Source organism: Heterocephalus glaber, unplaced genomic scaffold (genome assembly GCF_053883595.1).
Source record: "Heterocephalus glaber isolate CG9 unplaced genomic scaffold, H.glaber_assembly_v1.0 deba00001472, whole genome shotgun sequence".
Lineage (NCBI taxonomy): Eukaryota > Metazoa > Chordata > Mammalia > Rodentia > Bathyergidae > Heterocephalus > Heterocephalus glaber.
Window position 1 is genome coordinate 26,290,746 of NW_028258315.1, and position 25,727 is coordinate 26,316,472.

At 49.8% G+C, this 25,727-nt stretch overlaps 1 protein-coding gene across 1 annotated transcript in view; it reads right to left on the minus strand.

The window, feature by feature from the left end:
* Positions 1-6,496: 6,496 nt before the first annotated feature.
* The window catches only part of Pgbd5 (piggyBac transposable element derived 5), a 61,110-nt gene continuing 41,879 nt past the window's right edge, over positions 6,497-25,727 (minus strand). Inside the window, exons 3-7 of the mRNA XM_004854678.4 lie at positions 22,394-22,528; positions 18,350-18,530; positions 16,330-16,527; positions 9,216-9,321; positions 6,497-8,091 (exon numbers count right to left, since the gene is read on the minus strand). Coding sequence (XP_004854735.2) covers positions 7,896-8,091; positions 9,216-9,321; positions 16,330-16,527; positions 18,350-18,530; positions 22,394-22,528 — 816 coding nt within the window. The 3' untranslated portion in view covers positions 6,497-7,895. The remainder of the gene's footprint in view (positions 8,092-9,215; positions 9,322-16,329; positions 16,528-18,349; positions 18,531-22,393; positions 22,529-25,727) is intronic.

Here is a 25,727-nt window from a genome sequence, read left to right on the forward strand (position 1 = left end):
GCCCCAGCCGGATGTGGTCTGGCCGGTGCCCACATGTGGTTCTTACTTTTGCTGTCCTGGCCACACAGAAAGTTTGTGTCTCTCCATGGCCCAGCAGTCCCTGGTGACAGAAATTGCCCTTGCTAACCCACCACCCTGGGGCTTAGTATCCCCTCAGAAGAGCTCAGGAAAGGCTTTTTTAAAAAATTAAGTTCCTTGGTACATTTTAGGTATACATTATGATCACATTCGTCATTGGGAATTTGTACCTGTACATGACAGATCTTCGTCATTGAGGAAAGGCTTTTAGATAACTTTGATCTGCTTGCCCTGTGTTGTCCTCTTCAGCCTAGAACACAGCTTGACTTTCTGAAGATTCCTGTGGGCCCTTGCTGTGGCTTGGGTACCTGTGTCCCCCAAGGACTTGTTTGCTACAGATGAATCCCCATTGTGAGTCATTGAGGAAAGAGAAATTCAATACAGTATGGTGTTTAGAGGTGGAGCCTTGAGGGGGTGACTGGGGTGGGCTGGAGTCCCAATGATTGAATCCTGGTGGCTTTTTAAGAAGGGAGACTAGAAGGCACACACAGACATACATGCTGTCTCTTGCACTGTGACACCCTGAACCGCCTCAGGGCTCGGACAGCAAGATGTAGCCAGATGAGGCCCTGACCTCAGACCTCCAGTACGAGGAGCCAGAACCTCTTTTCTTTATAGATACTCAGCCTCCAGGATATTATTATAGTGACCAAAGGTGGACTAATACAGCCCCCAGAAGCCCACACCACTGGGAGGTAGGATCAGAATTTAGTAAATGCAGTTCAGAAGGCAGGGCCTCAACATCAGTAATCTAGACTGGTCACGCTGTTCATTTTCAGATAGTCTCTTATCTGCTCCTTGTTGGAGTCCGTCCTCTTTCTGGGTGCCCCTGCCTTCAGGAAGTCTTTCATACAAAAGGGTCCACTCCCACCCTGCTGCTATGGAGCGGACAGTTCTTGATACTTAAGGACCTGTAGCCAGGCGGCAGGTGGCAGCTATGGTGTGCATGGAGGGGCAGGTGAGGACCAGACTAGTGCTGCACCCTAGGGAGGGCCAAGGGACTCTGGTGTTACTGGGCCACCAAGGCATGGGGCAGGGGTGAGGGCTGAGGAAGTGGGGGAGTAGACAACTGCAGAGAGTAGTCAGAAGCAGAGAGACAGAAGATGGGATCGAGAGAAAGCCACTCATTTTATTAAAAAGCATTTCATCAGGGATAAACTTAAAGGTAACTCCACTTCCTGAAAGATTTGGAGAGTGAAAGTTTATAAGCACTGAGATTTTTATAGGGTGTTTGAAAATTACTTTAGGCTTACAGAAAAACTTAAAGCATTGGCATCATGTGTTATAAAAAATATTTTACATCCTATTTTAACTTGAAAGGCACATGCTTCTCAAAATCTTTTTATTCCCCGAAAGTGAGGGGACAGCCAGGCAGCTGGGGCTCCTCTGGCTACTGACACAGGATCATCCGGGCTTCAGAATCTGCTGGGAAGCAGGAGACGGGGTGCAGGGCAGCCCTGGGCAGCAGTCAGGGGAGCATCAGGCAGCAGAACAGCCTCAGAGCAGAGGGAGCCAGCAGGGCAGGGACCAGAGGCAGGGCTGAGACCTCCAGCACCAGCCTGACTGGCCCCAGGACCCTGCATGGCTTCCCTGACCTCCACCACTGTTCCTGGGCTGTAGGCCCTGGTGCTCCGGTGAGGGATCTTTCACATGCCTTCCCACCCCACGGAGGAGCACCGCAGGCCAGCGTGATGTATCTGACTCCTTTTCAGTAGCTTTGTTGGAGAAATAACCACAAGATAGCGGAATTAAATTATAATTTGTGTATGGGCAGGCACACTTCACAGTGTAGAACCCAGAATTTAGCTTATGGCGTACATATTTGTAAAAACTTACAGCAAGTATGCCTTAGTGTAAAATCCACACCATTACAGAAGGATACAGAAGGGTATGTCACCCTAGGACTGGCTGGCTACCTGTGCAGTTTCTGATGGGATTAACGGCCCCCCTACCCCCCACCCCCAGTTGCTTAACTGAAAACTGGGAGGAAACTGAGGAAAAAATAATGAATTAATGGTAAAAATGGAAATCTCAAACTGCGCAGTGTCTTTCTGGAGTCACTGACCACTGTTTTCCTCATCATCACCAATGGCCGCTCCCCTAAAGTGAGTGGCGGTCCCTCACCTCAGAGGAGAGGCCTGGATGGGTCCTTCATGGACCCAGAGGCAATTTGGGGTTCAGCAGTCTCCTCTTGCTGAGGTCAGGCCCAAGCCAGTGTCCATCCAAGTGCATAGCCTGCAGTCATGGCCACCTCCACCCCAGCCCTTGATGCTGGACACTGCTCCCCACCAGGTTCAGCCTGGGAGCTGCTCAGACCTGCCTGCATGCAGGTGACCAGGAAAGCCAGAGGCAAGTGGCCGGTCCCCTTGGGTTGGACCTCAGCCTTCCCACCAGCACCCCCTTCGTGTGGTTTCTGTGTGGGCCCCCATCCTTGGCCTCCTGGACCCCCTAGCTGGTCCCTGTCTTGTCACAGGATGAGCCAGGCCTGGACAGGAGGCCAGACTGCTGGGACCCACAGAGCCTGGTCTGTGGCAAATGGATACTGAGCTGTGGGTGAGGAACTCAAAAGCAACTGGCCCTGTGGCGTAACGTTGAGAGGGGTTGAGTGATGCAAACGCCCTCCACCACAAACCTGTGACCCAGAGCTGCGCTCACACCTTACAGTGCCTGTGGTTGTTCTGGGTCCACCTCCCACCCAGTGAGACAAGACACCCCCTGCCCTTCTCCCGCCATGTCTCTCCTTTCCCTACTGGAAGCCCTCGGGGCAATGGAGATGAAGTTTTTAAAGAGAGCAAGCATAGCTGGGTGTGGTGCCCATGATCCCAGCACTCAGGAGGCTGAGGCAAGCACATTGCTTTGAGTTCAAGACCAGGGTAAATTACACAGCAATACCCTGTCTCAAAAAACAAAATGAAATAAAGAGAGCAAATCTAGGAGAAAAAGTGATTGGAAAGCTAGTGTCACTGCCCAATTACTGAATGTTGACCATTCTGTATATTCTGTGTATTTTCAGAGGTGGAAAGTAAGACACAGAGGGACTGACAGGGCAGGAATGACCACCCCCAGGAAAGGCCTCTGTGCGGGGCCACGAGACACTCCTGGCCCCCATCCACTCTCCAAATATTGCTCACAGCAGGTAAAGTCTCCTCCATTTGTTTTCACCTCCAAATCTACATACAACGAGCAAGCTTCCAAATACCTAGAGGTTAAAGAAAAGTAAAGTTTTATGGGTTGTGAAGTAGCCAATGAAAATGACATGGCACAACCGAACACCTTCGAGCAGTCTCCTCTCTCTACAGCGACAGACTCGCTGCACACGGAAGGACGGTTGAATGTGCTTCATGCTGTGGGGCAGGGGCAGGAAGGAGTGACCTTGGAGACCTCGGCCAAGGGCCCCACAGAGCTCAGTGTGGGAACGGTGCAGGGCCGCCCATGTGCACACACACGCGCGCGCACACACAGGTGCACTGACAACCGAAGACTGATGGTTGCCACGCCTGGTGCAATCTGTCTGCTAGAGTTTTATGGCAACAGCTCAAGTGCCGCCTTGGTACCTGATACTTTCATCTCTTATGGGGAGACTGATGTACTTAGACAAAAAAGGTTATGAGCATTCAAAGATGAGACGCCCGAGAAGCCACACAGGAGGAAGTGCTAATAGGGTGAAAAGCAGATTGAGGCAGTGTTCCTGACAAGGGCAGGTGTTGGCAAGACAGCCTAGATGTCACAGATGCCCCAGGGCTGTAGTGTTACTGGATTGAGGTCTTATCCAGGTTCTCGATGTCCTAAACAATTGAGCAGGACAGCTGAGAGCAGCAGTATGATCAGTGACGTATTTGAAAGAGAAAAGACAATATGCAGTCCACAGAGGGGGTGCAGGGCAGTGGGAAGAGCTCATGGCTCCAAGGGGCCTTGGTGTGGGATTGAGGAGTTTGTCTGAGGCATGACTCCCACCAATGAGCAGCTTGACTCAGCACCCGCCCCCCTAGGATTTTGACCTTTTATGGCCCTTAGAGGAGCTGTCAAGGCATCCAAAGTCCACAGGGTGGGGTGGCCAAGGGTTGTAGAAGACCAGTAGGTGCGAGCAGGGGACTTACTCTGTATAAAGTAAGTTACCTGGTTACTTTCTCATTGTGTTTACAGCTGGGCATTCTGGTCCTGGGCTAATGTTTAACTCAGAAGGTGGATCTAGTCCCACAGAGTGGGCCCCAAGGTGGCCGGCCCTCCTTCTTTCTCCAGCCTTGTCCTTAGCTTCACCCTGCCTCAGTAACAGCAGTGGTGTCTCTGGGCAGAGGTCCTTCCACAGCAGGCAGTGGGGGCACTTTCCTGGTCACTGTACCAGGCTCCTTTGGTTCTCTGACCACACCAGGCCTGGCTTACTAAGCTGAGACAGGAGGAGCCCATGCAGGGGGCAGAGTTCCGACATGGAGCTGGTTGGTGCTCAGGTTCAGGAACCCAGTCTCAGTGTGGCGCCGAGCAGAGGGTTGCTTGGCCTGGTCCTCAGGTTACTCTGCTGATACTCCACAGCTGCACTCCCCAGGGCCACAGGTGAGATTCAGGGCTGCTGCAGCTGGGGCTGCCACAGGAGGACGCAGGCTCATGCAGGCAGGCTCATGCAGGCAGCCTGGGTGCCACAGGCCTCTCCCCAGCCTGTCTCATAGGGAGAGACAGTGGCCCCCTGGGGTCCTCCAAGCCACACAGCATGACTTGACCATCAGCCTTTCAGACACTGCTCTGACCAGGGGAGGTGACACATGGGTGGGCATGAGCCCAGCGCACAGGGTCCTGCATAAGGCCCTGTCCTGCAGCCTGCAGTCTTCTGTCTCCTGCACATTCCAAAATTAATACAACTTTGGTGTCCAGGCCTTACCTGATTCACTCAGATTTTCTCACATGACTCACCTGGGTTTTGAAAGATGGGTCACTAACCACTGGAAGATGTTATTCAAAAGAGCCTCTGTGAGGATCAAGTGTGTGGGAGTGTGGAACCAGTAAGGAAAACACTTGTCAACTGGAATTCACCTAAGTCGCCCCCGAACCCCACACACCACTGCAGTGAGTGTCTAGGGGTAGCTTTTCCTGGAGGAGCCTAGAAGCTTTGGTTTTGTCTTGCATGGGGGCCAGGAACCTCATAGTTCTTTCTTTTCTAGACATCATAGCAGGGATGAGTTTGGCACAGGGGTGGGCCCGAGCAGAGAGGGGTGTCATTGGCCACGGGACACGAAGGTGCTGGCCTGTCTCACAAAAGCCACTTATACAGCTATCATGGGTTTCGACCCGAGTGTCTCCCAAAGCCCCTTTGCTAAAGACTTGGTGCCCAGCCCCTGGCACTTCTGGAAGGCAGTGGGGGCCCATGAGAAGGAGTTGGGTCACTATGTCCCCTTACAGAGGACCCTGGGACATGCCCACCCCCCTCTGCTTTCCAGCCACCATGATGTTCTGCCCCACCACACCCCAAAGCAAAGGACCAAGCACCATGGGCCAGAACTTGAGACTATGAGCTGTGGTAACCCTTTCTTTCTCTTCAGCTCATTATCTCAGGTGTTTTGCCCCAGCAACAGAAAACTGACTCACGCAGGGCCTTTCCCGGTCACCAGAAATGGCCAGTGTCCACCTCAGGACCAGGAAACAGTGGGGCTGCTTGACAGCAGTTCCTAAGTCAGGTCCTGAGGGTTGTCCCAATCAGTACCACACACCATTTTGTCCTAGGAGAAAGAAACTTTTCCCCCTGCACACACCTCATGACTATAGGAGTCATCTCCGCTTCCCCTCAGGCCCAAAGTGGTGCTTCACCCTCATCAACAGGAAATAGGGCCACAGAACCGGAGGCAGCACTACCCTCTGTGAGACAACTCTAGCTGCCCAAGGAGTGCAGTGCTCCTCCTGCCAACTCGAAGACACACAACACATGGAGGACAGTTCAGGGAAGGCAGGCCTGGGGGTTCCTCAGCGGGATGGGTACCTAAATGCCTACTTTCCCCCTTGTGCAGGGGGCATGCTTGCCAACCCTGTGGGCACCTGACACCATGGGTGGTACCAACCCTGTATGTACATGTCTTGGATAAAGTGTAACTTATTAATTAGACACAGTAAAGGGTGAATAATAATAAAATAGAACAATTATAACTATACTATAATAAAAGCTGTTTAAAAGTTAGGAATTGTTTTTCTGAAATTTTCTATGCAATAATTTTGGATTGCAGCTGATCTCAGATAACTGGAACTGTGTATGGGGCTATTGCCCAAAATGACCACTGTCAGCAGCTGTGTTGCTCTGAGTCACCACTTAGCTAAACTTCTCTCAAACTGCTCAGGGCTCCACAGTACCCAGAACGCAAGCTTCCCCACCAGACTGTCCAGGACAGCAGTTTGTGTTTTTGTCCCTGGCCTTCCAGACAAATCCACATATTAACAAAGATTCAACATCTAAATAGACTTTTATTTTTATTTTACTTATTTGGACAGAAAAGAAAATTCTTCAGCTTTCATTAGTCTCCCTAAGTATTGGAAACACATGAACTCAGAAATAGTGGACCTTGTAGAAAAGCATCACAAATTAAAAATATATTTCTCCATGTGGTAAAAGTGCTTTCAATCCAGTTAAAGGGCATGGCAAGGATGTTTTGAAACACAATCTAAAATCTGACCTACAATCCGTGGCATCAAGTTCAAACCACAGGGTTGGGGCAGTCACCATGACCAGGGTTGAAGAGCAATGTGGGCTGGGAGCATGCTGCTGGCACCACCCGGGGACCTCGAGTGAGCAGGGAGGAATGTCCCAAGCCTGAGTAGAAGAGATTCTGCATTGTAGAAATGAGGTGGTTACGTAAACAGGGTCAGAGGGGATCAGATCGCTCAAGAAGCCCCTTGTTCTTGCAGTGGGATAGTCGGGCCTCTCCTCCCACAGGAGGGCTTGGAAGAGCCCAGATCTTGGGAGATCTCCTTGCCCACCCTGGGGTCAAAGCACACCCAACCCAGCACGTGGGCACAGCCAGGGCCAGCTGCACCTCTTAGAGCAGCAGACGCTGCCGGGGTCACTGCATGGACGGGACTATTAGCAGAGGGTCCTCCAGAGAGAACTGAATGTTTCAGCAATGCTACATAGTTTTCAAGACAAGTAACTCTGTCAACAATGACATCTGCGACGAAGATCATGGCCTGCAAATGTGGCGTCCTGGGAGCCGGCGGCCCGTGTTACCCGCCACAGGCACAGACTGTGGTCATGCAAGGGACGGTGAGGGGTGCAGGCAGGAGAGGGGTCACCTCCCTGTTACAGTAGACCTTAAGCGACAGTAAGAAAATAACCTGAAGATATTTAAAAATAAAAAAACACACCATCACCCTTCGCTGCAATCCTGGCGGCTCCCTCCCACCGCCACCCTCACAGAGGACAGGAGTGGACGCTTGCCAACCCATCTCTGTTTTAATGGCACCGGTTGGGTTTCTTCTTCCAAGAGACCGCTAAGCTGCTGGCAGGAGGCAAGTGCTGAAAAGCTCCCTCCTCCCCCACACGCCTGCACCGTTCCGTGTCCCCAGCTCTGTGTGCCCCCGCATGACCTTGAATGTGTCAGACCCTGCCAGGCAGGTGATCTCAGCGTGCCAGGCTTGTCCTGTCGCTGATGCCTTCTGTGGCCACAGACTCCCTTCTGGTCACCTGCACACTGGTGACCACAGGCTCCACAGGCTCTGTGGGTGTCTGAAGACGGACAGGGCACTTGCGAAGGGACACGCTCTTCTCCACGCACAGGGTCTCTGGTGGCAGGCCACAGTGACGGTGGGCTCCCTCCTCCTCCTGCCACACCTGGGCCGGCCTGGCCTCAGGGGGCCGGCGACACATCCTCTAGGCCCAGCAGCTCCCTGACAAGTCTCTCCCCGAACTGCGCCCGGCTGTACCTGCTCACGTGGTAGGCATCTGACATCTTGTATAGGATGTAGGCATTATTGACGGCGATGCTGATGGCAAACCAGAACACCTGTTGCCAGGTCTTGTTGGGTTTGTGAGAGATGAAGTACCTGTGAGAAGGGGCCGAGATGGTGAGCCATGGTGCATGCACCTGGCAGAATGTCCAGAGGCCCAGGACCCAGCCACGGGACTGTCACAGGCTCTCCAGGAGGTGGGAAGACTTGGGACAGGCTGGGGCTGTCACAGTAAATTCTACTAAGACAAAGACAGGAAAACGACAGCTCTCAAGAAATCAGAAGGGACCAGGGTCACTGCAGAGCTGAACAGTGGTGCAAGTGTCCTGGGGTAGCTCACAGCATAGCCAGCCCTGCCAGCCCCAAGCTTCCCAATCCATGGTCACTCCCCCTGGGCTCTTCCCCATCCTGCAGCTTGGCCCTCCAAGTCGCTTCTTCCCAGGTGCACCCTCACTGCCCATCTGCTCCAGACCTTCCTGGCTCTGTCTCCACTCACTGGGTTCATTCCCTACCTGCACACTCATCTCTGTGCCCCACCATGCAGCGTCTGAGGACCAGGGCCCTCTGTGCCCCACCACGCCCAGCACAGGGCGGGCACCACAGTGTACACTGAGTAAACGCCAGTTTCTCTGCAACAACCCGAGGAAACAGCTGGGACCAGGCATGGAACACCTGGCTGGATGTCCCCAGGCTGTGGGCTCCCTCTGCAGGCAGGTGAAGGTGCGCAGAGAGGACCAGGCCGCACTTCTTCCTCCCCACTGGGAAAAGGGCGGGAGATGTCGGTGCCCCTCAAAGGGCCGGCAGACACGCAGGCTCAACCAGTTTTCTCCTGGGTTCTAGGCACACCGTGGTGACACTCCGTGGGTGCCATGCCACATGCATTGAGTGTGTCCCGTGTCTACACACCGCTTATGTCCTAACCACAGCCCACACCAGGTCTTAGGCATCTGTATTTGAAAGAGTTAAGGACTCACAGAAAAGGCCCTGGGTAGGTGCTTTGGGTGGCCACAGGTATGGGGGGCAGGGCGACATGACTGCACAGAGGGGGACACCTGGGCAGTGGACAAGAGAGGAGGCCATGGGCTTCACAGAGGGGAGCAGTGCAGGCCAAGCCTGGGGCTCTATAAGCCTCAGCTCCTACAGCTCAAAGGAAAAAGCCAGTGACCCTCCAATGCCCCTCTGTGATGGCACTGCCCTCGTGGAAACAGCTGTGCACTTACTTGCTGTACTTGTCATCGTATCTGCAGATGTAGCTGAGGTGGGCAGCAAAGGCCTCTACGGCCAGGGGACAGGGGATCTCTCCGCTCCTCCTCTTAATGATGACACCTGTAGGAAGACAGCACTCAGTCCTCCTGCCTGCTCCCAAGCCACCTGCGAAGGGGACTGGAGCCCCCTCATGGTGATGAGGAGAGGGGTGACGAGCAGTCACACCCAAGATCTCCAACAGGCAAGGAGAGGTCAAGGTGAAGTGAGTGCCGAGTGTCCGTCATGGAGACTCAGTGCGAGTCACAGGTACCATGGATGCGGGGACAATGATGGACTCAAAGGCAGCTCCAAGTGGCTCGGGTAGGGAGCTACCTGACCAGGCCTAGAAGGGCAGAAGGGGGACCCAGGACACCCCTACCCAGCTAAGCTGTGAGAAGAAAGAGGATGGAGGCCGCACCCAGGTGGGGTCAGGAGGACTGGAGCCGCCTCTGCCCGCTTCCTCCACAGCTGGGATCCAGGCTCAGAAAAGCAAGGGTCCCCGCCTGTTTTATGCTCTCGGGACTCCTGGGGCCCTGAAGATAGGGATGGAGGGGACCCCTCTGTGCCCTTGGACTGCTCAGACAGAGCTACACACCATCCAGCATGCTTTCCCTCTGGATGAGCCACAAGTTCCTCCAGGAAAGCCTGAGAGCCACACAGGGATGCATCACCCTCCTTGCTGTGCCGCCCAAGCTGCTGCTGGGCAGCCTGTGTCCCCTGCTGGGGCACTGTCCCTGCCTTCACAGGCCACACAGGAGACATTCTACCCTGCAGTCATGTATGCTTGGTGCCTTTCCGCCTTCCCATGTGCCAGTTTTTCGTATATTCCAAGGACTTAATTCCCAGGATTATGAAAGTGGACAAGGGCAAACTAAAAAGGTCCTCCATGGAAGGCCCACAAGCAGCTTCACCTGGGGCCAGACCCCTCCTGTCCCTCAAGTGTTGCAAAGGACAGGTGAGGCATTGAGGTGGGACAGACCTGAATGCATACCTGAGCTGGGACCTTTCTTTTTCCCTAGAAGTAGCGGCACTTCATGAGGGAACATTGCAGACCTGGGAGAAATGGGGGTGCACACAGTATCCCCACAGCTCTGAGAACCTAGATGCACAGCCACCTTGTGCACATCTGACTGCAGATTCACAAGGCCAGCCACAGAGCTGCGTTCCTCACAGCTGGAAGTCCTGCCCCCAGCCATGCTCAGGCTCCAAGTGCGTCTGTGGACACGCCGGCCACCGCTATGCAAGTCTAAGCAACCGAGTCAGGACTCCCTATGGCCTATGGACATTGTCTGGCCTCAGCATGAAGGTGAAATGTCTACACCATGAAGGTGGAGTCATCAACATTTGCCTTTGCAGGAATAAAAAACTTCATATTAAAACATAGCCATCACCCAGAAGGAAGCTCCCCCGCCTCCATCCCAGGCTCCTAGGGCAGTGAAGCTCAGCTGGTCCCAGCACCTGGAAGGAAGCTCCCTGCCTCCATCCCAGGCTCCTAGGGCAGTGAAGCTCAGCCGGTCCCAGCACCTGGAAGGAAGCTCCCCTGCCGCCATCCCAAGCTCCTAGGGCAGAGAAGGTGAGCCGCATGGGTGCCAGAAGCACCCACCACCACCACCGTGGAAATGAGAAGGCACATAAACAAGCCTCAAAACCAGACTTCCAGATCACTTACAGCAACCCCAAAGGGAAATGAGATGGAATACTCTGATACTCAACCATCTGGACTCTGAACTGGCAACAAAAGAGGATCTGGGAAAAATGAAGTCAGAAATAATTACTCAGAATAACAGGAAAGATTTTGCTTATGCTGCAGGACATGATTAATAAATCTAGAGAGGACACAGATAAAAAAATAGAGGAGCGGAGGAATATGGTGGAATCCCAACATAGGAAACAAATGGAATCCATAAAACAGATACAAACACATCTCCAAGAGATTAAAAACTCCATCGAAAGACTGTGCAGCAGAATGAACCAATGTGAGGATAGAATTTCACATATAGAAGATAAGATTGCAATTAGTGAGGAGGAAAAGAAAAATTGTTTTAAAATTGTAAGGGAACATGAGAAATCAATCCAGCAGCTTCTAGACGATGCAAAGAAGAATAACATAAGACTGACTGGAGTCAATGAAGAAAGAGGAGAGAGTGCAGATGACATAAAAAAACTCTTCACAGAAGTGATGGCAGAAAACTTCCCAAGGAGGAGAAAAGAACTTGACATACAGATAAGTGAGGCATATAGGACTCCAGCTAGCCTTGATCAAAAAAAATCTACACATAGGCATATAATAGTTAGGATGCCAGAAATCCAACAGAAGAATAAAATTCTACAAGCAGTGAGAGAAAAGAAACAAATCACATACAAAGGAAAGCCCATCAGAATCACAGCAGACTTCTCAATGCAAACCCTCAAGGCAAGAAGAGCTTGGAGTGACATATTTCAAGCCCTAAAGGAAAACAGCCTCCAACCCAGATTGATGTACCCTGAAAAACTATCTTTCAAAATTGATGAAGAAATAAGATACTTTCATGATAAAGAGCACCTCAGGAACTTCATGAATACCAAACCAGCACTCCAAAAAATTTTAGACAATACCCTAGGAAAAGACAATGAGGATCACAACCCCAGGAAGCCTAGCAGAATGAATCCATTGGGTGTGACAAATTAAATGCAAAGGGGGAGAATCCAACAAAAAGAAAAAGTCATGACAAGGCTTTTAAAACTTTTGACTTCATCTCCCTAATGAGTGTATAATTCAATCTTATTATTGTACTGATTAATATTTTTCTGATTCTAGAGTTGCACACCATTCCTTGTGCTATACTGGCTATTTATCATCTTCTTATGTCTACATTTTAATTGGGTTGTCTATCAATGAGCTCTAAGAATTCTTTATATATTCTGCTCATAGGTTATATGCATTGTAAATATGGTCTGTTTAAGGACTACTTTTCATTTTAATGATGTCATTTAAAGTTCTAAATTTTGATGGAATCTCGTTTATCAATTTTTTTCTTTTATACGTCATGTTTTTTGTATCCTAGGTAGTTCTTGCCTACCCTGAATTCATAAATATTTTCCCTTATAATTTCTTCTTAAAGTTTTATACTTTTAGGCTTTCTTATTTAGGTTCATAGATCCCTTCAAGCTATTTTCATGTATGGAAAAAAAGGGTTGAGATTAATTTTTTATATACGGATACCAGGTGTTCTAGTGCCATTTGCTGAAGACACTATCTCTTCCTCGGCTCTTGAATCGAGTTTATATTCTATAAAACGCTAATGTTAAATAATCTTTCAGTGGACCATATATGTGTGGTTCTATTTCTAGATTCTCTGTTTTATTCCAATGATCTATATGTCTTTCCTTACACCAACACTGCCTTGATTACTGTAGCTTTAGAAGAAGTCTTAAAATTGGGTGCTAAACAGGGGCTAGGGATTTAGCTCAGTGGTTCCAGCACCTGCCTTGAAAGCACAAGGTCCAGAGTTTGATCCCCAGTACCAAAAAAAAGGTACATCAAGTACAGCACATGATAAATGTCTTCCAACACTGTGTTTGTTTTTGTTTTTGGCTTTTCTGGGTCCTTTGTACTCCTATATAACTTTAAAATTTCAATATCCAGTTCTTCATTTATAGCAAGTATACACAGACCCGAATTTTTATTATACCTTGTGTTTTCTAATCCTGCTAAATTCAAATACAAGTTCTAGGGGCTCCTAGAGATTTCTTAGTATTTTCTCTGTAGATGATCATTTCATCTACCTACAAAGATTTTGCTTCTGCCGTGCCAGTCCTATCCTAGTTGTGTCATTTTATTACCAGACTATTTTGGTTTAGACCTATGTTTCAAAGTCTAATGGACAGATGAAGGGTAGGCATGTATGCCCTTGTTCCCCACTTTAGGGAGAAAGCATTGTATCATCTCCATTCATAGAAGGAGTTTTTGTTGGAAGTATGGAGTACATGTCTTTGATCTGTTGAGAAGGTTCTGTTCTACTTCTAGTCTCCTGATAGCTTTTACCATGAACAGCTGTAGAATTTAGTCCAATACTCTTTCTCCAACTAGTGACAGGATCAGATGGCTTTCTCCTTTCCTCTGTTAAAATGATTATTTTTCGGGGTGGATCTTCCAATGCTGAACCAACACTGCCATCCCTATAATAAAACCACTTTCTACATACTGCCAGATCTGACTTCTAAGAGTTTGTTTTGTTAAACAAATTTCCATCTATGTTCATACTTTTTTCTTCTATTATCTTTATCCAGTTTTAGGATTAGCACAATGTTGAGTTCCTAAAATGAGGGAAGAAGTGTTCCTTCTTTTTTCTGCTTTAAATGTTTGATATAATTTATCAGTTAAAATGTTTATGAGCCTGCTGTTGTCATATAGGTAGGTTTTCAAGCTAGGAATATACTTTCTTTAATAGGTGCTATTCAAATTTTATATTTCCTCCAGAGTTAGTTTCATTAATTTGTCTTCTAAGTTACTTCTTAGAAGTTGTCAAATTTATTTCAAAAAAGATTTTTGTAATATGTTTTCTATATCCTTTTAAAGTCTGTAAAATCTGTGGTAATGTCTCCTAGATCTTGATATTATAATTTTTAAAATGTATAACTGATATTGTGTAACAGGAAGAAAAGGTCTAAAGGAGCAGGGGAAGTGGGAGGGGTAGGGGAAGGGAAAAAAGGGAAAGGAAAAAATATGAAAAGAGGAAAAAAATGAGAACAAAATCTTTGCAAATAGGGAAGGGTGGAGGGGGTGAAGGGAGGGCAAGGGAAGGGGAAAAAAATAAGAACCAAGAGAATCATGTAATGGTACAAGATCCCAATGATGAATGTAACTGTATTTTATACCTAAAATGTACCAATAAAGTTAATGGGGGAAAAAAAGAGAAACAAACAAACAAAAAAACATAGCCATCATAAATGACAATAAAGGGAAAAAAAACAGAGAAAGAAAATTTCCTATGAGCAGAAAATCCACTTTCGGAGTTAATAAAAAAAAGACAAATACCTCAACAGAAAGATTTTAACGGCTGTGAAGAAACCATTCAAAATTAGCCAGTACAATATACTCGTGAACCTTCTCCACAGTCACAGCAATTTATAGCTTAACCTTTGCAGCAGTTTCACGTGCCACATTGACAAAAAAAAATAAGAGTAGCTGAGTGTGATGGCCCATGGGAGGCTGAGGCAGGAGGACTGCAATTTTTTTTTGAGAGAGCATCTTGCTATATAGTCCAGGCTGCCCTTGAACTCACTACATAGCCCAGGCTGGCCTGGAACTCATGGCAATCCTCCTACCTCAGCCTCCTGAGTGCTGGGATTACAGGCCTGCACCACCATTCCCTGTAGGAGGATTGCAATATTGAGCTCAGCTCAGGAAGTTTAGCAACTTAGAGGGAATCTGTGTCAAAAAGGGCTGGGGATGTAGCTAAGCATGAATGCTCTAGGTTCATTCCCCAGTATCATGGGGGGAAAAAAAGGAGGTCTGTCCATGACTCTCCCACAGTAAACAGCACAGCCTGGAGCCAACAGAAAACTTAACAATGTCCCTGCTTGTTGACCCTGCACTGCTGCTTTTAGATTCACCTTGAAGAAATAAATGCACCCAAAGATTCAGATGTGAGGTCACTCAACACACCTTTATATACATCAGAAAAACAGCCATGCATAAATAAGGACCAACATGGATGATAGATATTGGGAAGCAGGAAGAAAATCTTCAAATGGGAAGGGGAACAAGGGAGGGGGGAGGGGGAAGGGCAGGAAGGGAGAAGAAAAAAAAGAGAATAGAAGGAAAAAATGGAAACAAAGTTTTTGTAAATAAAGAGAGAAAGAGGGGGTGAAGGGAGGGGAGGGGAATGGGGAAAAAAGAAGGAACAAGATGGGCCGGGGATTTAGCTCAGTGGTTTCACTGCCTGCTGTGCAAGCACAAGGACCCGAGTTCGATCCCTAGTATCAAAAAAAAAGAAGAAGAAGAAACAAGATGTATCATGTACAGGAACAAATTCCCTATGACGCATGTGATCATTATGTATATCAAAAGAATACCAATAAAGTTAATTAAAAAAAGAAAAACAACCATGAACAGGAGCAGATAAAAGCAGGGCATCTCCAACAAGGTGAACACTGCATAGACTTTTTTTAAATCACATTTTTGAAGTACATTAAAAAGAAAATTACCTCTTCCTTTAAAAAAAAGTGCTCTAACATGTGAATTGAATAGGGGGTTTCTTGGGGGGAGGAGCAGCCTAGTCCTGCCATCCCCAGGACCCCACCTTTCCAGGTGACTTCGTCATGGCACCTGAAGCTCTCCCTACTTGTGGGACTCTCTGTCTGGGGAGCTGGGGGGTGTCAGCAGTGATACTGCAGCCCAAGTACCCTGGGGGTTAAGGGAGTCTGGGTAGGTCTCAGGACTTCTGTGTCATGACACAGAGTCCTTTGAACTGGAAATTATAACCAAATTAAACACAAATGACAAATTTCAGCAGAGCTAAAAGTGAGTGCTGCCAGCTTTCTCTTATTCTTCTGTGTCCTTGGTGGCAGATACCAGGCACACACACACACACACACACACACACACACACCACATACTACACATGCACGGCACACAAGTGCCAGGCTGTCCCATGAGCTGACACCTGCAGATCTTTTAGTAAATGTCCCATCTTTCTGGATCCAATTTTCCTTTCAGTAGTTTAAAGTTTTTACTTTAAATATGAAGCCCTGGCTAATTAAGTCCTTCATTATAAATAGATTTGCAATTAGGGAGCCAACACAGGCAGGTTCCTGGCTTCTCAGGAACACATGAGAGATAGGAACGGTTGAGATTTGATCCCCTCAGAGAAGACTTTTCACAGCATTCTGGATAAGGTGATCCCCAAAATCACCACATCCTGTGTATACCCTGGGGGTCACCTGCAGATCCCATCTTCTGGCTCAGGAACCTCCACACCACATAGAGGTGGCAGTCAGTGACTCAGCCAGCAGCCTAAGAATTTTGGCTGAGCTTCAGATTGCCCCACACTTGTCCTTCAAGGGCTCAGAGATCCCCAGGAAGCCCATGCCCAGGCCTGTGCTCACCTTGTTGCACCGGAGAATAGGCGTTGGTCAGGAAGCGGAAGTGGCCCTTGTTGTACCAGCAGATCAGGGACATATTCCCCTTCGTCTTGATCTGGTGTTGGCCACGGGCAGGGGGAGTGGCGGGGCTGGCCAGCATGGATGGTGGGAGACCTGTACAGTCACTTTTTCGGGGGCTGAGCAGACCACAGCAGTAGATCCCTGCGGGGTGATGCAGTCACACACGTCCTGTCAGAGAGCCCAGGCACCCCAACCCCACATACCTAATGGGGGAGGGACACAGGACAAGGATACAGGCCCTCAGGAAGCCCTCAGAAGATGGCTGAAGTTGGGGCTTCCTCCTGCAACTGCCCGCAGGCTTTTACAAGAACACGTCCTGAGACTGCAGGAAAAGCCACGATCTAAGCAGTGGACCAACTGTAGCAACAGTGGTCTCATCAAAGGGGCCGAGCCAGTGCTCAGTACCACGCCAAGCACAGCATTCTAAATGCACCCAGAAACTTCCACACTTACTAGGTTATTACACACATCAGACAAGAGGAATGGAGGCTCCAAGGGCAAAGCCCCAGATTACAGCTGGAGGGCAAAGACAGAGTGACTTGTGGGCACAGGGACACCAGCCCAGAACATGCAGTGAGTCCTGAGGTGGGCACAGCCATCCCTGACCCTCAGTGTGGGCACACTGGATGGAGAACCACCACTTCCGTGACTGCAGACAAAGCCTGTCTGTGGCACAGCTCAGTAATCTCAGATGCTTCTAAAATAGGCAATGAGATCTTTTTTATCTGTTACATAACCTTCTCTTGAAAAAAAATTCAAATTCTGCATTGCATTATCTTCTTCCAGATGAAGAGACCCTTCCCAGTCTCCTAATTTCCTGAGCCAGGAGAGCCCCTTCCTCTCAGCTCCCAGGAGAAACACATGGCTTGTGGGGAGACAGCCCCGATGGCCCAGGTCACCCCCAGGACCTCCACCCACCAGCATCAACCCCACCCAGAACACACACTCTGAGCCAGCCTTGAACACGCCACGCAGCTCTTGGAGTGGGCTGATGTTGAGTTAGGGAGTGCCTATCACATACAGAAGTCAGCAGGGGCTGCCATGCATACATCCCCCTTGGGCATGTGGGCAGGGCAGTGGCCCTGGCTCTCCCCACTGGCTCAGCAGCAGAACACTACTCTTCAACATGACCGCTTCTCCAGTGGCGGGGCCAGTCCCCACAGCTCTCCCTCCTGGCCCACCACACCACCTGGTCAGATCAACACATATATGCTTGGTCTACAGATGGCTACAGATGACTACTGAGCCCTGTGGGCGTGGGCTGCACAGAGGAGTTGGATGCAGGCCTGCTACAAGGAGCAGAGGCCAGCTGCTTCCTCATCTTGCTGCATCTGAGGCCTCCGCAGCCTAAGGGGGCCGGTGTTAGGGCTGGTGTCTTCTGTATGGCTGCACGAAAGGTCTGTGGCTGAGTGGCTGCTGTATCAGCATGGTGCTTTCTGCGTTTCCCAGAGAAGACGAGATCCAAGCCTGACTGCAGGGTGGCTGAGGTCAGCATGCTTAGCCTGGGACTCCGGCCTGGGTATCTCCCCTGGGGCGCTTCTCTGCCACAGCCCTGGGATTGCCTTGCCTTTGTAACAAGGAGCCTAGCATCTTATCCCCAGAGGGCCTGAGACCTTCTGGAGGCCACTGGATCATTCCCTGTCTAAACACTTCTCATCTGCCAGGGATGAGGTCATGATAGAGAGGGAGGGTCGATCAGGAGCCCCCAGACCCTCACTAAGGCCAGGTTGGGGTCTTTGATGGCCATAGCCATACAGAAAAGGATACACAAGAGTAGTGCCTAGAAGACCAGGCCCAGCTCTGTGCCAGCGCATCCCTGAGACTGTGGCCAGGACTTGTACACTTCAAAGTTACCAGGGCCTTTCACTGGCTGGTACCCTACAGTCTGTGGTCACTATACCCTGCATCCCCACCCTCCACCACCCCCTGGCAGGAGGGCTGTCTGGGACACTGCATGACAAACCTTGCTTCTCAAACTCTTCAAACAGTGTCAGGCTGGTGATGCTGGGCCCTGTGAAGATGATGTAGTTCTTGCCAGCCGCATCTCGGCACAGGCTTCTGGCCACCATGCTGTGGAGCTGGGGCTTGCTCTTTAATGTGTCCAGCCCATCGGGGCCCCCACCTTCCTTCAAGTGGACGTAAATCTGTAGAGAGACACATGGAGTCAGCACACTCCCAGAAGCACAGCCGGGAGCCCAGGGCTGGGAAATGTGGGCCTCCATTCCCAGGCTGGGACCACGTGAGAAGCTGCTCTATGACCCAGGGTGGCCCCCAGCGACCTCACACCCAGTCAGCTGGTGACTCAGCCCAGATGCTTCTGTGTGGAAAGGTCAGAGTGGAGAAGGAACAGGCCAGGAAGCCACAGGTGCCCAGGTTGGCAGCCAAGGTCAACACAGAGTACATTCTGCACATCTGCAGATCTCAAGACCTTACTGATAAATAGAGCACCCACCACCACCCTCAATCCAACCAAAGCCAGCAGAGCAGGGGATGACATTATTTTATTCCTGGAATCAGACAGATGTCACCTTTCATGTGGACCAACAGTGAATCCCGCCTTCCCAACCCCAACAGTGTCAGTGAAGAGCCAGGAATGAGCATGGAGCGCAGAGTTAATGTGCAGTGTGGAAATTTCTGCAGGGAAATCTGCACTATCAGGGGAAACCTTGAAGTCCAGCCATTATGGAAAAGAGTAAAGAGGCACAATGGCCGAGACACCAATCAGCCCATGGCCATCAACAGACAGATGGAGAGCGAGAGAAAGTGTGTATACAGTGGAAAACAATTCAGCCTGAAAAAGAAGGAATCAATCACAGCAACAACCTGAAGGATATTAAGTAAAATAAGCCAGGCACAGAAAGGCAGGTACTGTATGACCTCACTTATATGTAGAATCTTTCACTGATAGAGGCAGAGAGTAGAATGGTGGTTACAGGAGCCTCGGGTGGGGCAGTACTGAGATGTTGACCATAGGGTTTAAAATTTCAGTTGGATAAAGGGAATAGGTGCAACATAGTGACTACTGGTGATGATAATGTATCAGATTCCAGAAAATTGCCAAGAGAGAATTTAAGTGTTCTTACCACAAAATATAGTGTGTGCAATAACACGTTAATTAGGTCGATTTCATCATTTCATAATATGTACATATTCAAAACATCACACTGGACACAACAAATTTATGCAGTTGCCAATTACAAATAAACATTTTAAAATCTTAAAAATTATTCACACAATTTTACTCATGATTTACACTTTTAGGAATTCAACCCAAGGCAGCAATCAGAAACGTACTAAGGGATTCACATATATAACACCACGTCCATCTCAGACTTTTTTGTAATTGCAAAAAAATTAGCAACAACCTAATTAAACTACACAGTGGAGACTGATTATACGTGTGGGTATAACAATACAGTATACTGGGCCAGGCATTTGGCTCAGTGGTTTCGCCGCCTGCTGCGCAAGTGCAAGGACCCGAGATCAATCCCCGGTACCAAAAAAACAAAAACAAAAACAATACAGTATACTTCTTTAAAATGTAGAAAATATATTTAATAACAAGATGCTTGCAAAAATATCCATGTAAGGGCCGGGGATTTAGCTCAGTGGTTCCGCCGCCAGCCTCTCAAGCACAAAGTCCCAAGTTTGATCCCTGGGACGCCCCCCCAAAAAAAATATCCATGTAAGAGAAGTAGCCAGTGGTTTGTTTAGATCGATATGCTATGTCCTCAAGTGGCTATTTCTGTATAATAAAGTACTTATGGAAATTATAGATATTCTGTATTTTGTGTTTTTGATGCTAATAAAATTTAATCTGAAAACAACACTGAATGTCATAAAAGGATTTCCTGTCAGCATGAACAGAGATGTGTGTGGCACTCCTAGCACGTCTGGGATTGAAGTTCCTGCTCCTTACCAGACACTGTGTTTGGCACAGTCTGATGGCCTCTTGTTCCCCTGCAGTCACACTTTTCCAAACACCAGTGACAGCTGAGAGCCCTGGCCCTTGGGTAAGATGTGGAGGACCAGTGTGGTCATTAAGACCATGTGGGATTCCCGACCAGCTTGCCTACATAGGCGGGGCCATGTCCTCGGAGGTGTGGACACAGCAGCTGTCATAGGTAGGGAGCAGCACTGAGGGACAGGGATTCTATTCCCATCAGGAAACTAGGAGAAGGCACAGCCAGGAGGGGGCAGCAGCCATTGGCCACTAGTCCTAAGCCTGAAGCATTCGTCACTGTAGAGCAATGAGCTCTTAAAGTGAATATAAAACAGGATCTACACTCAAATAAGTAATACAAAAACACAGTAATCTCAAAAATCCCAGCCTAAGGGTATGATTCAGAGTTACAAGGGCTGGGAAAATCCAGGTCTGCAAAACCCACACCAAGCAGGGGCTGCCTGCCTTGGGGCCACTGGTCTAAAACCCCACTGGTCTTGGCTGCTATGCCTGACTTCAGCTGGCCTACAGGAGACAACAGGGTTCCCTCAGTGGACAAGTGAGTACCAGTGGAGCCTCATACCCACCATGCAGTGCTGCCCCACTCCATCCAGAGGAGAGCTGGTGACCACTCCACCCAGAGGAGAGCTGGAGACAGTGGAATCACAGAAGCTACAAGCATGTTCTTACTCTACAAGAGCCTCCACACACGGCACCAATATGCACGCCATCCCCGAGTGGGGTAACTCCTGGTCTGCACATAAAGAGTGAAATTATGGCTGGGCAGAGTGGTGCACATCTGTAATCCCAGCACTCTGTCAGGCTGAAGCAGAAGGATCCCAAGTTCGAGCCCTGCCTGGGCAACTTAGCAAGACCTTGTCTCAAAATAAAAAATGTAAAAGGATGGGAATATAGGGTTCAATACCTAGTAGCATAGACAGGTGTGTGTGCGCTTGTGGACACACACACACACACACAAGAAACACAAGATGTCTCTCCACGCACTCTAGCATCACACTCACAGTCCCACCAGCACACAGTGACAGGTTCCTCTCTGTGGGGCAGGGTGGGGTCTGCGAAGACACTTCCCCACCCGAAATATGAGCTGGGCTGACACATTTTTAGGGCAAGAAATGTACCTTTAGACATCAAACTTGTCACTTTTCCTAGAAAATTTTTTCTTATTCCCATGAATTATTAATTTTTAAATACATAGATTTAAAAGTAGGAAAGAAAGCTTATTGATATACAGGGCTACGCTTTGCCCAGGACAGTGTTACTAATCCTGTCTGTCCCACACTGAAGCTACAACACTGATGATGAAAGGACCTTGGGTGCATAGGCCAAACACCAATGTCTCGGGCGACACTCACACCCCACAGCACCCACCCAGCCTTACTTCTGTGACGCCCCAGACCTTTAGAGGTAGGGCTGCGTCCACCCTTCCCCAACTCCGCCAGAGAATATGGGCCAGCTGCAGAGACTCATGGACCCAGAGGCCATCCAGAGGCACCACTGACAATACTGCCAGTTACTGCTGTCCTCCAGTCTTAGGGAAAGCAGGGGAACCCTTCCCACATTCCGCCCAGACTCCTGGCCCTACACAGTGCACACTGTCTTCGGGAATATGATTGGTGACTTATGGCTGCATGTGAGGAGCCAGTGAAGGTGCAGGTGATGGAACTGTGGGCAAAAAGCACAAGAAGCAACCTGCCCTCTTGGAGGGATGCAGGTGAGGATGGAGGTGTCAGTCTCCTGGGATGCTCATGACACAGCCACTCATGAGTCAGGAAATGCAAAAGTGTCCATGCTTGAGAGAAAGGAGGAGACCATGTGAGTGCTGAAACAAGAGGGTGCAGCTGTCATCGATGGGTCTGTGGGGCTGAGTCAAATTACCTGAAGGGTTGGCTGGGGAGGAGAGCATGCAGGGACAGGCTGGTCACCCCTGCCTCGGGTAGAGGGAGCAGCCAGCCTTGCCTCCTCGGTGAACATCATTAAAAGATGAGAGAATCTGATCTTGGTTAGCACAGGCCCAGGCCCAGCAGCACCTGCTTCCCCAGTCACCTGGACGATGAAGCCAGTGGAGGAGCACTGCCGGACCCACAGGCTGAATTTCCGCTTTTTCCTCTTCCGCAGCTCACGTTCTGTGCATGTGGCGATGAACACGGGGTCCTCATCAATCAGGGGTTCATGTAGCACCTACAGGAAAGGAATGGCAGAGGTTCTCATGGGGGGCAGCATGATCTGAGTCTCTGGCTCTAATGTTCTGGGGGGGGGGGCGTCCAGCAAGAGCCTAATGGACCTCTGAGCACAAGCCCTGATGTGCAGCAGACATCCTGGTAACTATTATTATTGGCCTAAAGTCCACAGTCCCAACCCCCACCCGATGGAAGGATCTGCAGAAGGGGCCCCGGGCCTCATGCTGGGCATACCCAGTAGAGGGCATCCACTCCTTCCAGGGAAGCCTCTTCCATGATGGACAGCCCCACAGCTGAAGAGCTCTTTCTTTTACTGAGTCAACTCATATATGTTTAACTTAAACCTGATCTTAAACCCGGGAGGACTCCTGCCCATGAGAAACAAAGGAAAAGCACATTTTCTTTAGCTTTTCTTTGGTGCTGGAATGGAACCCTGGGCCTGATGCCTGCTAAGCTCCTGCTCCACTACTGCGATACCCAGCCCCTTCAGGTCTTCTGCCTGCTCCTGTCTGCCCATGACCTCGCTCCAGGCTGAGAGTCCTCTAAGCCTGGCCCACGGACTGCCCATCTCTGCTGCTGTGTGGCGGCCCTCCCCTCTCTCCTGCAGTGCCTGTATTCCGACTTGGGATGCCCCAGGCAGGTGAAACTTCACCTGTATCACCTTGATAACATGGTTATGTGACTTTTTCAATGACAGGATGATAAAGTAAACAGACATGGCATAATGAAATAGGCCCGAGACGGGTAAGTTTTAATTCTTCAAGCTAAGCAACTTGGGTGGCTTTTAGGTAAATTTTTATTTCATTAAAAAACAAATTTTGGCACTGCTGTAGGGCCTCATGCAGGTCAGACAAGCACTCCACCACTGAGCTGCACCCCAGCCCCTCAGGTAAATCTGAGAACATGCTACATCCTCCTTCAGTCCTATTTCAAGACGAATTATGAATTAGAGTGCATATCTGTAGTTAACTAAAATAAAGGGTATAGGCAATAACAATTCCAAGAATTCTACACAATGCTATAGATCAGGGACCAGAAAACTATGGCAGGGTCTGACCTACTGCCTATTTTTGCAAATAAAGTTTTACTGGGACATCACTACACTCACTCATTTACATATTGTCTATGGCTGCTTTAGGGCAAAGACGGCAGAACTGACAAGATCCAGCAGAAACCATATAAAGTCTAAAATATTTTTTGGCCATTTACAGGAAAAGTTCCAACAAATGAATCACCTGGGGATCTTTCTGATGTAGGCTCTTAGTCAGTGTGCTGGGGCCCTGCCTGGCAACGTGCATTTCCACCGGGCTCCCTGGGGCTGTCGAACCTGGGCTGACCATCACAGCGAGGAGAGTGACACCCCATGATCTGCAGTGCCCCGTTCTTCTAGTAACAGTACCTCGAACTCTGGGGTAAAAGGCATCGGCCTGGCACTACTGGGTGTGGGTAGCTTGTTCATTGGCTTGCTCCCCTTGGTTTTTTACTGTTGGAAGCACGGGGGTGTCAAGCCCTGTCCCTCTGTCTGCTCATGAGGTGGGTGGGAAAGCTGCCTGGCTTCTCACTGCACTGTCTGACCCCTGACCTCTACACCTGGCTTCTTACCGTCCCAGGCTCCGCTCCTTACCCCTGGTTTCTCCCACTTGCTAGCCCTGCACAGCCTGTGAAACATTCAAAGCCCCATTTGAAGCCACTCTAGCAAAACAGGTGACCTACTTGTGGTGGGAGCAGAGGGACAGGATGGTAAGGATACATGGAGCTGCCTGTCCTACCCCTGCTCACCTCTCTCTGTCCAAGATGTACAGCTGCTCTTGCTCCTGCCCCACAGGAAGCTGAACTGCCTCATCCTCAATTAGCCAGCCAGCACGTGTGCCTCTTTCTGCTCACCAGGGACACACCTTCAGCTGTAATCTCAGATCTATTCACACCAAAGCGAAAGGCCCAACTGGAATTGCTGGTCCTCTTGATGTCCCCCCTTTTCTGTCATTAAATGAGTTATGAATGGGTCAGTACTAAGCATAGCCCAGAGCAATACCTCTGATCTCCAGAAACTGCACGCTAGAAAAACCCTTCTCCTGAGGGAGAGAGGACAGCAAGTCTCTGTCCCTCTGTGCCAGCTCCCGAGTCTCCTCCGTGCATGACAGCTGATCCTGGGGAGTGCCAGCGGCATATCCACTATTTGCCTACCTACGTAGGCCACTGAGAATATTTCTCTGGTCAACTTGGTTGTAAGAAATGTGGTGTTTCCTATTTTGCATTGTGTACTGGTGGGACCAGAAGGCTTCTGAAGGCACCAGGCCACAGTTCTGGGCACATCCGTGAGGAGACACGCAGGGGTTTAGGCCAAGGAGGGGGTGGTGATAGACAGCGGGTGCAGAGAAATTCCTGGGACTTGGGAGAGCAGTGGGAAGAGGACCATCCCACAGGTCTCCAGAGGCAAAAACACCACCCTCCAAGGAAGCCTGAGGGACACAGATGCCATGGAAGCTTAAGGTCAAATCACTGTGCCTCCATGAACCAGCCAGGGACTCAAGGGGTGTTGGGGGGCAGGGAGCCAGCATTTCTGGCTTCTCCAATCAAGGGTCAGGAAAAGTACCTCCCCCGCCCTCCCCGGCCCCGCTCCCTGCCCTCTTCCTCCTCCTGGAAACGAATCTCAGGGATCTCTGAGACCATAACCTAAGGAGCCAAGCCCAACATGACTGATGCTAGCAGCAAGGCAAAGCACCCCTGTGAGTCCCAAGAGAGGAGAGTACATGCTGAGACAGCCCGGCAGAGCTGCCACCTGGGCAGGAGGTGACACCACCATGAAAACCCGCTCCCGCTAAACGCTCAGCAGCTCAGGGGTTCTCCCCTTTGACTTTCCCAGCTTGCACTGATCTGCAGCGGGCTCAACAGGTCTCTGTGATAGCAGACAGGCCCTTGGCTTCCCTCAGCTCACATTCAGCTGTAAGAGGGGTGTCTGGGTACTCTGTCTGGCCCCCATGTGCCCTGCCACCTCGCAACCCTGCACTGGGGCCTGAAGCCAGCCTCTCACAACTGCACCACAGCTCCTCCAGCCCTGGCTCTGAGTTTGTGTGGCCAAGCAGGAGGCACCAGTGAGAGCCTCCCCAGGCCTCAGCCCTTTGGCTTCTAGGTGTCCCTTTTTCTCTTGGGGGCTTCACCTCCTCCTTCACCTCTCCCTGACCCTGGTCATGCCCCGCAGC